The sequence below is a fragment of the Heliangelus exortis genome, chromosome 6 (genome assembly GCF_036169615.1).
Source record: "Heliangelus exortis chromosome 6, bHelExo1.hap1, whole genome shotgun sequence".
In the NCBI taxonomy this organism is placed as follows: Eukaryota; Metazoa; Chordata; class Aves; order Apodiformes; family Trochilidae; genus Heliangelus; species Heliangelus exortis.
In genome coordinates, this window is record NC_092427.1 from 37,568,717 (window position 1) to 37,581,761 (window position 13,045).

A 13,045-nucleotide genomic window follows, 5' to 3' on the forward strand; every position below is an offset into this window, starting at 1 on the left:
CTGGGGGTGGAAATCAGCAAAAAGACAGCAACTAATTTCTAACCATCGGTCATGAAACAGAAATTCCTACCTTGCTTTTCTTATTGTCACTGTTCAATTAGAGGTCTTTTGCTCTTTATGCAACAGAAGTGCATAAAATCCGAGAATTTCCATCTCTTAATCCCTGGTGAATTCTATCAAAGCACAAGGCAACATTTTCCAACCACTCTGCAACGATGAAACACGAAATACATCCACGTACTGCTGGTTCCTGGACTAACAAGGACCAGGAGCTTTCATGCTTCTGTGTCTCAATGCGTTTCATTCTTCCAATTAGCCACGTTACTTCTTTCAGGCAGCAAGAAGATATTCTTCATCTAGAATATGGGCAGGAAAACTCTCTAAAACTTAACCTTTCAGTTCACTCAGTTTGTAAGGACAAGGGAAACACACTTCCTTACTCAGTTCAGGATGCCATTTAGAGTTTAATGTTAACTGGTGAGAACAGAGGAGAAAATTTGATCAAGCTGCGCTCTTCCGTCTGCACAGAAGCAGAATTTCTCTCCAGTAATCTACTTTGAATCCTCATAAAAGATATAAAAGGTAGCACAACCCCTATGACATTTACTGCAGAAATACTTTGAGCAGGGTACAGCCCTTCAACCGTCCTCAGTCAGCATTTCTGTCACCCCAGAGACAGATTAAACCAGATTTCTAACTGCACCTGAGCAGACAAGACTGTGATCCACCAGAACTTTACGGGCTCACAGCAGTAAGCAGCAGCACTCCAGTCACTGCACCCACATTTCTGGTGCACCAGACTTGGTGCAAGCACGGCAATCACCACTACAGATTAACATCCCAGTCCTACAGTCCAGTTTGAATTGGCTGAAAGATTTCTCCTCTGATAATATTCTCTAAATTAAATCACACATTTTATCAGATATATGAATAAGAACGTGTGATGATCAGATTGCATCCAACTAATCTAACCAGCAAACTCTTTGCAATAATTCCCTGCTCCAGTTCTGAATGGGTGTCCTGGCTATATTTTGGTTCAGTGTTTTTATTTCAGCTCATTCTGCCCACTGGCATTTTTAAGCTGCACTGGGAGGCTTTAGAAGCTTATTTTCCACCTCTTTCAAAACCAACACACACACGTATATATGCACATCCATTCATACACAAACAGGTTCATGAATTGCAATCAACAATTTTGTAAATGTAAGTTTCCTAGCCATTAATCATCTTTTTTTCCTTTTTTTTCTTTTTTTTTTTTTTTCTAATCCTTATGGAGTGAATTACTAACTGAGAGGAGACGCCAATTCTAGTAAGTGAATGTTACCCAACAGGGATATAAAGCTGTCAACACCATAGTGCTCTTGCTTGCTCTAAACTCTCTCCCAGGCTTCATATGTTTTTTAAAGCGGTATTAGCCTTTTTTTTTCCCAGAGACCTTTATAAAACCTGCCTCTCCAGAACATCTGAGCACTTGGGCTTTTATTGCATAGAGGTTTTTGAACAGAGCGGTTAGATAACTGTTGAAACATTTTAGAAAGCACTTGGCCAGTCAGGCAAACCAAAATTGGGCTCCAACACATCGGGTTGACGCTAACAACATCGTAAACAGCACCGAAACTTTTAAATCCCCCATTAAACACAACCTTTAAGACCCTGTTTATCTTTTTAGTGACCTTCACTAGTTTATTACAGCTGCTGTAATGGCCCTTTGAATTAAGTACGTTCAGGTTAGGAATAAAAAGAGAGTCATAAGGCAAAATTTCTCAAGAGAACAATTGATTTTCTGTCTGCCCTACAAAAGCCTAGTTTGAAACACTTTTTCCCTCATAAATCTGCAGAGAAGATGAAGACCACCTGCAGCACTGTATTTCTCTATTTCTCAGGGAAGTCACTGAAAAAACAATTGTAGCAAACACTGCGATTATAAAACTTGTTACCAAAGGTCATCAGTCTCATCAGAGCACCAGTTGAGAGCTTATTGCTTTGTTCACGAGGATTAGGTTCAGAAACAGATATTACTACACCAAAAAGCCACTTGACAAGGAGGAAGGAATTTCAGCATTTATATATCCAAGGCCCAAAAGTAGATGAAAAAAAGGAATTGCTAGAATCTGTTTTCAAAACCTTTAGATACACTTCATAAAATAAAAAATAAAATGCATACAAATAAAATCAAAACTAGCATGGTCTCTAGCTTCCAGCAACGTATTTAATTTTTTTCCCAACCGAAGCTCACATTTAACAAATATTAGAGCTCCTAAAATCTTCAAAAACAAGAATACACTGAAAGACTGGCAACTGAAGACTTAAGTGTCATTTAATTACAACGTTCAACAGTTTCCTTTTTATCAAACACTAGAAGAGCCTTTACTAATATTTCTTTGCAGACTAGTTTTACACTAACTTGCCAGCATATTAAAAGTAAGTCTTTCTGTGTCTACAGCTGCATTTCATAACTCAAGTGAAAAAATTACTACCACTGCAGTGATGACTGCAGACACACACATCAGAAACACCCAAAACGGGGCAATCTGCATTTGGAAAAAGAACACATGGTCACACAGGTTCAAACTCAAAAAAGAGCAGAGGAAAAAAAATGTCTGGAAATTAGCTATGTTGATTTACCTTGAGAGCATTTCCAGGAGGAAAAAAAAAAAAAAAAAAAAAAAAAAAGATTAAATCAATTTTAAACAGCACCATTATCTTATTAAAAAAAGTCTGCCTTAACTAATTTAGTATTGAGTATTACAGAACCTAGGTAAGTATTCAGACAAGAATAATTTTCTTCTTGCTTTCAGTAGCAATAAGGAGTAATGAATAAACTGTATTATGGATAGCCTAAAACCAAAGAGACTGACACTGTTAAAAGAACACCAGCTAAGGAAAAGAAAAAAGGAAAAATTAGTCCTCCATTTCCTATTCCCCCACACTTCTACATTCCAGTCTACGGCGACTTTATAAACGAGCTGAAGAGTAATAAATGAAAATGTAGGCTCTTAGAAGTTTGCTTTTAGAAATGAGAGTCTTTGTCTTTAAGTGGAAGAAATCTCCCAGAACTTAACAGGCCAGATTCAAGCTGAACAACAGATATAACTGTAAAAGCCAGTGGATTTCTCTTGGCTAACACAGCTGAAATTAGAAAGCAACATATATATTCCAAAACACTTGAAAGTGCTCCTTTATAACAGCCCCAAGGAAAAAGATTTTAGCTGCAGTTCTAACATTCTCTTTAAAATCAAGCAGCTATAATGGCTCAGAAAAGCATCCAAAACTATATACATATATATATTGCTTTTTATATGATTTACTAGTTCATTTTTTAAATTGTTCATCAAATTATTTCTCCACCAATTTGTCAGTGGAATAGTACAAGTCTTTCACTGCAAAGCTGTTTCTTCTTTTTCTGTACATCAGAAGAACACAGAGAAGAGCTTTAAAAACCAGATACATCGTCATCCAAGAAACAAAAAGAAACAACTAGTGAGATCTCTTACCCTTCATTAGGTATATAAATGAATCCTATGCTTCTAAAATAAAAAACAAATCTGCAGCCCCTAAGGAAACTTCAGTAATTAGGAAGCTTATTGAGCCAAAGAGGTCTAAAACAAGCATCTAATGGTAAAATCTCTAAATAAACCTCACGTAATAGAGAGTCATGTGACAACTCTATCAAAGTATCTCTTGATATGTCATTTACACAAACTCTTTGTGTATAAACAACTAAGTTTGTGCCTTACCAGTCTGCACATTTTAAAACACAAACACGGAGAGGGTATTTTTTAAAAGGTAAAGTGTACTGTGGCCTTTCCTGCACTATTATTTTGCACGCAACATCTGGCTAATTCCAGGATTTTAAAATACATTTTTCCTAACACAACACACTGCACTGTGCTAATCCCGACTGCATCTGAGATCAGATTAAAAATAGAGGGTGTTTAGGAGAACTGACCGGGAATTTAGTTGGAAAGGGGGAAAAAAACCCCAACCAAACAAACCAAAAAAAGCAACCACCTGTATCACTTATGCATGTTCTAATCACAGAATTGACCAGCAACTAGACAGCAAGTATGAAAGTTCAGAAGAACTGCAGGAATGCTGCAAAACTAAGGCTTAAGAATCGTGCTGAACTTTGCACATGTTTCGCCCTGTCCTCTTTTACAACAACCGCTACGGGATTATTTTCGCAGAAAAAAAAAGAAAAACAAACTAATAATGCAACCATAAACGCTGCCGTTTGTTTCCCCCTGCTTCCCCCTGCTCAGAGCTGTCACACACCTCCCTACCTCCTGCCACCCGCACCTGCAGGCTGCCTGGTCCTCACCTGGAAGCGATGCCCCTTTGTTGGGGCTGCAGGGGTCATGCCCGCAGGCTGCCCCGGCGGCGACCGCCACTTCTCAGGCAGAAAGTGCCGGGCCCGGCTCCCCCCAGCAGGATTAGGCCTTGCCTTTTGTGAGCCGCCCGGCCGCAACCCGGGCCTGGGGGTGGCCTTCTAAATTTTGGAGGCCTTCTAAAGAGCGAGTTCTGCACGCCGCAGCCCTCCACTGAACTCCTTCCACGGAGCGCTGACACGGCAGCGGGCTGAGCAGCTCAAACGCTTTCCAGGAAAGCGGGCAGCCGCCCGCCAGCTGCCACACCAACCCGCCGGCCCCCCGCGCATGGTGCCCATCCGCCCACCCGTCTCGCCCCGGGCATGCCGCTCCGGAGGAGCCGCCGGGCCGGGCCGGGAATGATCGCGGCCGCATGGTTACCTCCCACGGGCTTGGTGACAGCGCCGTTGGGCCTCCCGCGTGTGCCCATGGGGCTGCCGTTCTGCTCCAGCCTGGCCACCTTCCCGGGGGGGGGCCCTTTGACATCGGGGCTGCCGCTGCCTCTGTCGGGGCTGTCCCGCAGGCAGGGGCTCTCACTCCTCCGCTCCATGCTCGGAGACGCGGCTCCCGCTGGCAGGTCGCAGTAGAAGGAGCACGGACCTAGGGCGACAGAAACAAGGGGCTCTTCAGCGGCCGCTGGCCAGGTACCGGGCCCGGTTTAACCGCCCGGGCCCCCGGAGCGCGTCCCCCCGGGCGGCTCATCCCAGCGAAGCCGGGTGAACGCCGGCCGGGGCTGATGCCGCCCCGCTCCCGCAGCCGGTTCACTGAAAGCCGGCGAGCGGTTCGACACCGACGACCCCGGCCCGGCCCGCCGCGGCACAGACGCGGATCCCGCTGCCCGGCTCCAACCTGCCGCGGGCAGGAGCGGGCAGCGCTGAGCCCCGGGCCGGTCCCCATCGCGTCCAGCAGGCAGCCCACCCGGCCGCCGCAGCCAGGTGCTGCGCCCCGGGTTCGGCCTCAGCCCCGGCCCGCCCCCGGGGGCCACGGGGAAGCGGCTGCCAGTCCAGGCGGCCCCGCTGTCACGGCCCCCCCGCGCTAGCCAGCTGTGCAGCCACCGAGTAGCCGGCTGCTGGCAAGAAACCCTCTAGCGAGCGGCTGCCGGGAGCTGCCGCCGTACTTACTGCTTATAGCCTGTCTGTAAGTTGGCTGAGTTGGGCTCTGTCCATGGATCAGAAGTAGAGAATCCAGGGTGGAAAGTTTTCTTGTTTCCTTCTCTCACGCCGCTTTCTTCTACTTCTACTCCGTCCCCCCACCCCCAGCCCCCTCTCCTTGCCCTCCTCCTCCGGGGGTGCCGAGGCGGCGGGGCCGGGGCGGATGCCCGCGCTGCGCGGGGCGGCAGGGGCCGGAGCCCCTTCCCGGAGCGTCCCGGGTGACGAGCGGAGCGGAGCGGGGAGGTCGGGGCGAGGGGGCGGGGAGCCGCGGGGCCGCCGGCTGCGGCGAGGAGGAGAGGGGAGAGGGAGCCGACTTCTCACACCTTCCGCGCAGAAAATCAATACACCGGGAGAGACGGGGGGAAGGAGAAGAGGAGGGAGTGCCGCTCTCCCGGGCTCGGCGGCGGGTGCCTGGCGGCGCGGGGAAGCGGCGGCCCCGGTGTGTCACTTTCAATCGCTCCCTCCCCTCCGCCAGCGACAGCAGCGGCAGGAGGGACTCGCCACACAGCGCGGAGAAACGGTTATTAGTTGCGTTGAGTCATCGAGGCAGAGTGAGTCCTTTTTGGGGTTGTCCTTGGTTTCGGGTTTGGCGTGTGTGTATGTGTGTGTGTATGTGTGTGTGTGTGCTCGCCTGTATGTGTGTGTGTATGTGTGTGTGTGTGTGTGTGTGTCTGCCTGTCTGTCTGCGCGGCGTTCCCGTCCCAGGGCTGTGCATCCCAAACATCGCCACCCCTCCTCGCCTCCGACACCCCTCCTCCTCCCCGCCCCCCCGCAAAAATCAAGTCTCGGTGCTATCTCGGGATCGGGCGCGCAGCAGCCCACCTCCTCCCGGCCCGGCCCGCCCCGTGCAGCCCCGGCCCAGCCGGCCCCGCTGTGCGCAGGGGTGGGAGTCCGAGACCCACCTGGCAGGAAATTAAACACCGATAGATAAATAACACAACTCGTACACGCAAAGCGAGCGCGGTGCCGCAAGGAGGGAGGGAAGGAGGGAGTGGAGGAGGGCGGGCTTGGGTGTGGAAGGGGAAACGCGGCAGGACGAGGCGGTGGTGACAGGAGGGACCCAGGGCAGAAGGGCGCAAGGACAGGGGCAGTCGGGCTGGGGGAGGGCCGAAGAGGAAAGAGAGGAGGAGGAGCCGGGAGAAGATGGGGAAGGGGGGCCGTGGGGGGAGCCAGAGTTGGGGAGACCGGACCGACCGGGGAGGAGCAAAGCTGCCACCGGCATCCAGTCCAGGCGCCCTGGTCGGTCCGACGCAGCCGGTGCGGCCTCACCGCTTCCTTCCACCCGGGCTTCCCTCGGGGAGCCGAGAGACGGCGGAGCCCCTCCCGCAACCTCTCCCCGCCGGTGCCAGGCGGTAGTAACTTTTCGTGGTGCGGCGGCGGCTGCCAGCCCAAGGGCCGGTCAGACTTCCTCCGGGATTCCGGAGCGGGCGGGCGGCCCGGCCCCAGGTAGGGCCCCGGTAATCGCCCTCCGCTCCGCGCCCGGCTCCAGGCAGTTACCGGGCTGGTCCTGAATAATTCATAGAGGGGGCCGGGAGAAGGTGAGAAGCAGTCAGAGAAGAGCTGCTGGTGCTGCCGCCTCTCAATTATTTAATACCGGAGCTCCGGGTATGACAGCGCTAAGCGCAGCCAGCGGGGAAAGGAAAGCTCCGGCGGGCAAGTCGCAGAGGGGCGGGATAGGGCCCCCTCGCCGGTCCCGGAGAGGGCACAGCGTTCGCCGGGCAGTCAGTCACCTCTCCCTCGGGTGCAAGGTGCACCGGCACCGCTCCCCGGGTCCGGCGGCGGCGGAGCGGTCGCTTCTCCTGTCGGAGCCGTGCCCGGCGGCGCACCCCGAGGGCTCGCAGCGCCCCCTGCCCGGCCCGGGGGGCGCCGGGGAATGAGCCGCCGGCCCCGCGCCGCCGAGCCCTGCCCGCCCCACGGCGGCGGAACGAGCCCCGCGTTAAGGTGGACCGAAAACAATCCTCTCCGGCGCGGGGGACAGACAGCGGACGGGCGGCGGGGGAAAGGGAGGGGATTAGGGGGTGGCGGGCACTGGAGGTGCCCGCCGCCCATCCCCCTCTTCCCCTGCCGCTGGCTCCCCGTAGGACGCCGCCCTCCCACCGTGCCCCCTTAAGAGCTTTGCCTTTCACGGTGGCGCCGGAGGGTCAAAAAAAAGAGGGGGCTACGAGGGAAGGGCTCTCCGCTGCCTCCCCCCCTCCCCGGGCACGGCGGGACGGGGGTGCGGCGGGAGCACCACCGGCAGCGGGCAGCCCCGGTGGCAGGTCTCCGTCCCCCCCTAAAACGCCCAGGGAGGGGAGAGTGCGCGGTAGCTCCGAACCGCACGCAGCCGTCCCGGTGCGACGAGTCCCGCCCGTGCTGCCCCGGGGTTTGAAGCAGGGGAAGGGCAGGTCCCTGTCGGGAGCTCGGCCGCCGATGGCTCCGTTACTCCCCTCCTCCCCTCCGAGCGGCAGTGACAGCCCGCCCGCCCCCCGGTGGGCTCCGGGCCGCCCCTGGAAGCCGTGCGGGTAGAAGCAGCGGATCCCCAAGCAGGGTAAGAGAATTAATCGCTTCACTCCACATCCGACCCCCGGCCCGGTCCCGAAAAGCAACGCCGAGTGCAGTTTCCCTCTCCTCGGCAGAAAGAGCCGTGCCTCCCTCCTTTCTTGGAAGGGAAGGGGGAGACCCGCCGCTAAAGTCTAGACGCGGTGTCGGGCTTGCCCCGGGACAGCAAGGCGTGAACGGGGGTGGGAGCCGGGTGCCACGGCGGCTAAAGTTTGGGGGAGGCAGAAAAGCTGCGGGGGACAGCGGAGGGCCGGGGCGCGGGGGCGCCGGGAGCGGTCGGAGCAGTGAACGGCGATGCCGGGAAGGCTGCGGAGGAGAGAGCACAGCGGCTGCCGCCTGCTAAGTCTCCTGCCGAAAGTCCCTTCCGAAAGCAGCCTTCAAGTTTAGGGAACTCTCGTTTTTTTTCTTTTTTTAAATGACCCGATCTAACTTTTTTCCCTTTTTCTGTGTGGTTTTTTCCCCCCTCGCCCTCTGAATCCGATAAAGCACAGCAGCAGCTCTTACATGGAAGTGGCCGTTTTCCACAGTTACCGAATAATTGAATAATGTTTTGTTCTTACCTTTGATGTTGAACTACGAATTCCCACGGATCAATGGCCAGAAAGTTAGAAGAATTGGTGATTCAGGACTTCAGTACTTCTGGAAAAAAAGAAAAAAATAAGGAGAAAAAAAAAAGTCAAAAAAAAAAAAGTCAATGGTTTAGCCAGGATCTTCCCTGTCTGATTCGTTACTATTATTATATCTGATGATGTGGATGGATGGAGAGATTCAATCCAAGCCCATTAATGAGCTATTTTATAAACACCACCGTCTGAAGATCTTAATTTACATTTTGTCAGTGATCCTTTCCTTCACAGCAGAGACGTGTGGCGACAGCGCGATTACAGGACTTTAGTAAAGCTCCTATAAGAGTACGACTGGCTTGTTAATTGATTAATATTTTATTAAGTGTGAATATTTTATAAAGTTTTTAGGAAAACTATCGATTCTAAATTATTAACTAGTCAGAAGGGCATTTGAATAATGCATACAATTAAATACATTTAAATATATATGTAGCGATTACTTTTCGCAATTAATCCCCTGCACCTTTCACTCGCGTTTGTTTTTTTCCCTACCGGCAACCGGTTTCTAATTTGCCTGTTTCTTGGAATATCAGGATCGCCAAAGACGAGTTTATTCATGTTTTATAAACTGAAAATTTACGCAAGATAATCTTTTAACTTTGAAATCGGGAGTGGTAATAATTTGAAAATTCTGACGCGGAAGTAAAGGGTTTGGTTTGGGTTTTTTTAGGAAAACTGCGGGGAAACCGAAACGAGTGCACATAAATTTTGCTGGTTGGTAACTTCTGTTTTGTAAACATCATTTAATTTAGAGTTTATGATATACGATGCTTATTTTTTCTTTTATATAGTTTTCCCAATAAAAGCCCTTTCTTTCTGTTTCAAATTACAAACGTTGTTGGTTTCTTTTTTTGGTTTGATTTTTTTTTTTTTTCGCCCAGTGCATGACTTTCACATGTTGTCCTTATTTCCACTAGAAAAAAAGACGATTACTTCCCATCGTTTTACTCATCCACCCTCAATCTCACCAGAAAAAGAACTGGATTTTAAAAAATCTTTCGTTTATAACCTCTCTTTCTTTTTCTAACACGAATTTCCAGTACGAGAATTTTCTACTCTCGCACTGAGCAGGAGTGCGCTCCAAGCCCCCAGCGCCCCCCGGTACTGAAGTTCACGAATGCCTCAAGTGGTTGATTGCCAAAAAGAAATTTGAACAAAACAAACGAACAAAAACACCTCCTTGGAAAGGTTTGGTTTTCATTAACTACCGCTGTTAAAGCCAAAACGCATGGCAGCGATCGCAGCTCCATGCCTGCACAGCCCTCAGAACCGGACGGCTGCAGCTGGGGCTGCCCCGGGCTCCCGCGCCTCTGCTCCGTCGTCCCCGAGACGGGGTCGGGGCCGCCCTCACGTCTCCCATACTGCTCCCGAAAGCTGCCCGAGGGGACCCGTCGGGCTCCCGTACGCTCCCCTCGCCTCATCCTTTCTCCCCTTCCACCCGGCGCGTCCCAGAGGCTGCGGCACCATCACCTCGCTGCGGGGTTCGGCCGGGCTGAGCCGGGCCCCCCGCGACATTGCGGAGAGCTGCGGCCTGGGCTGAGGAGGGACTGGGGGAAGCGGGCGGCCGCCGCACACATGGGTCCCGAGCACCGCCTCGAAGAGCAGAAGCCCGGGGCTGCCGCGACAGAGCAGCGGCCGGCGGGACCGGAACGGGGTGGCCTTGTGGCCCGACAGGACAGCACCGAGTCCCCCCGGGCAGCGGGGCTGGCAGGCTGGGGAAGGGCAGGGCAGCTCGCAAGCGAGGAACCCTGTCTCCCCACTCGGACCAGGCTCCCTTCCCGCAGCGGGACCGGAGCCCACTCCTCGGGGCCGGGACCGAACCGCCCGCTCGACCCGTCCCGGCGCCTTTCCCTTCGCACAGCGCCATCGCGCGGGCACCGGCAACTGCGCAGCTGGAGGCGGCCGCAGCCCCCGCTCGCCCGCGGCCCCGGCGTCCCGGTGTGGCGGGGCAGGGCGAGCAGCACCTGCCGCGGGGGCCGCCCGGGCCCCTCCTCCGCGGTGCGGGCTGCACCGGCCCCGCCGCTCCGCCACAGGCCGTCGAGGAGCCCGCAGCGGCGCGGCAGCCAGGGGAAGACCCGCGGCGGGTAGGGCCTCGGGCCTGACCGCTTGGCCGGCTGCACTTTTTTTCGCGTTCCCCCCGGAGAGAGGCAGGCGCTGTGCTGCCGGGCAGCCGGCCGCCTCCATCGAGCTCTCGACGTCCAACCCGGCTGCTGGAGGAACCGCTCCGCAGTACTACTCCTCGCTCGGTCCGGGGTTTAGGACGGGAAGCTCAAATGAAATTAAAACGTCCCTGGTCCCAACTGGGGGGCGAGCCCAGTCCTGCCCGCAGGACTTCGAGTGGGAGAGCTCTGGCTCCAGCCGGCACTCTAGGCGGGAGAACGAGCCGGGCCATCGGCGTTTCCCAGCTGCACGCCGCCGCTTTCCCGCCAGTATCTTAATCCCGGCTGACCGGACAGGGAGTGCGGAGATCACCGGGGCACCCGGCGAGTTCCGCGGCTCCACTGCACTGCGCCTCGGCCCCGCGGAAGCCGGCTCTGCCGCCCTGGGCGTTTCTAGCCCCCCTTCAGGGTCCACACAGCCGATTATAAAAAACACAAAAAAATTATCAAAATAAACTAAAATCGTCTGTAAGGCATCCGAGCCCCGTCTAAACATTTTCTGGAGGGCATTATCTCTGCAGATCTTACCCTCGCCCCTTCATCCTTCCCCTTACCGATTTTATTAGAAGTCTTTTGCCGCTAACGTTAGTTATATGGACAATAAGCTGAAGACTGCAGAGAGGACATCTCTACGCTCAGCGGCACACAGGGAAGGACTCGGCCGGGCCTGTCATTACACCGTGTTTCGGTGCGGGGAGGGTAGCAAAGCCCCGGCCGAGGCGGAGGCAGAGACCGACGTTCCCCGCCGGGATGCCTGGTGCGGGGCAGAGCCGGCCGCTGCCGGGGTCCTGCCAGGCTACCTCCCGCCCTCCGTCTGCTTCACAGCTTCCCCTTGATCCTCAGACTCGTCTCCAGCTCTTGGCTGTCCCCCTGGCCGCGGGTTTGCGTCTGCCCGCAATCACAAGCTGCAGTGCGAGCCTCAGGGGGTTTCTCCGTCAGATTTCACGCTCATTGACCCACCTCACCTTAAGAGACGCGAGACTCTTCGGGTTTGTACGGCTTCTCTAAATACATCTGTTTAGATTTGGAAACTGTCAGAAGCAGAGAGCACAGACCGAAGCGCCTGTGCCCTGCGGCTCTTCTCCTTCAAATTAGCAGCTCATAGCTGGAAATGAAGGAAGAGTTTCGCCACTTTCGTTGCGATTAAGAAAAATTCCCTAGACCCGAGAAAGAAGTGACTAACAAGTACCGAGATGAGCCCGCCGCCCGAGCACCAGCTGCGGCTGCTCCTTCACAGCAGCCCAAGGCCACTCCAATACCGCTTGCCCCGGGCCAGGCGGCACCCCCGCTGCCCCCTTGCCCACCCCTGAGGTGTCCGCGCTGAGGGAGGAAACCCAAGTCCCGCCTGTCGCGACCGGCCCGAGTTGCGGCACGAACGAATGCGGGATGGGGCTGGAGCGGCGAGCCCCCCGCCTGGGCCCGGGGCCAAGCCCAGCGCCTGCCTCTTCACCCCCAAGGTGTCTGGGGGCGCGGGGTTCCCGCTCCCCGCTCCAGCCGCTATTCCACTCGGGACAGGGGCGACGGACGACGGAGTTTAGCAGGACATACCGAGCGAGCAGGGCTGACGACTCACACCCCTAGGCAGCAATCGTTTTAACTGCAATGATTTAGGTAAATTAGTAAGATACCAGCCCTTTTTCCCCACCCGGCTCCGACCTGGAAGCACAGCATCACCCGCCCACGTCGGACACCACCACCTCCTAAACTCTCTCCCTGTTCCTGCGTCCGGCGAAGAGCAGATGGGAGCAGAGATCCCAGCGGAGCCGGGAGGACAGAGCTGCTTCCCGGGGAGCAGCCCTTAGCCCCAGCCCCGCCGCTCTCCTTCCCCGGGACGGCGCGATTGATTAGCGCCCGCCGTCCTGTGCAGAGTACCATTTTCTTCTTAAATCAGCACTACCAGACAGCCCGATCTTTGTAAGCAAACTGCCCCTGTAAATTAAACCATCAGCCTACGAGGAACCCTGAGTTCTGCCGGCACAAGACAGGAGCTCCCGCCGGCTCCTTACAGGCATGAGTCCCGGTTCCGCTACCCCCACCACCTCCCGCCCTCGCCCCCGCCGCAGCCGAGGGCAGGTCAGTCCCTTGGAAGAGCCGAGCACAGCCGGCATCTGGGCTACTCGAGATCGCGCTGGGGAGTTCCAGTTTTTCTGTGCAAGTAACTGAAGGCTGCGTCTCTGCTCAGAGCATAGGGGCAGACATGTAGG

The 13,045-nt window shown here is 54.4% G+C and overlaps 1 protein-coding gene and 1 long non-coding RNA gene across 6 annotated transcripts in view; one reads left to right on the forward strand and one right to left on the reverse strand.

Moving 5' to 3' along the window:
* Nucleotides 1-13,045, reverse strand: part of SATB2 (SATB homeobox 2) — a 186,301-nt gene that overhangs the window by 113,261 nt on the left and 59,995 nt on the right. For 2 of the 5 annotated variants that reach the window (XM_071747899.1, XM_071747900.1), the window contains exons 4-5: nucleotides 8,617-8,695; nucleotides 4,749-4,967 (exon numbers count right to left, since the gene is read on the reverse strand). In XM_071747899.1, the coding sequence (XP_071604000.1) occupies nucleotides 4,749-4,917 (169 nt within the window). In that variant the 5' untranslated portion in view covers nucleotides 4,918-4,967; nucleotides 8,617-8,695. Of the gene's footprint in view, nucleotides 1-4,748; nucleotides 4,968-5,216; nucleotides 5,328-5,488; nucleotides 6,158-8,616; nucleotides 9,499-13,045 lie in introns of those variants that run through there. The other 3 variants (XM_071747901.1, XM_071747898.1, XM_071747902.1) reach the window with 3 other exon arrangements.
* On the forward strand, nucleotides 7,708-9,515 carry LOC139797894 (uncharacterized). The gene is made up of 2 exons (XR_011726617.1): nucleotides 7,708-8,045; nucleotides 8,543-9,515. It is a non-coding gene; the product is annotated as an uncharacterized lncRNA (long non-coding RNA).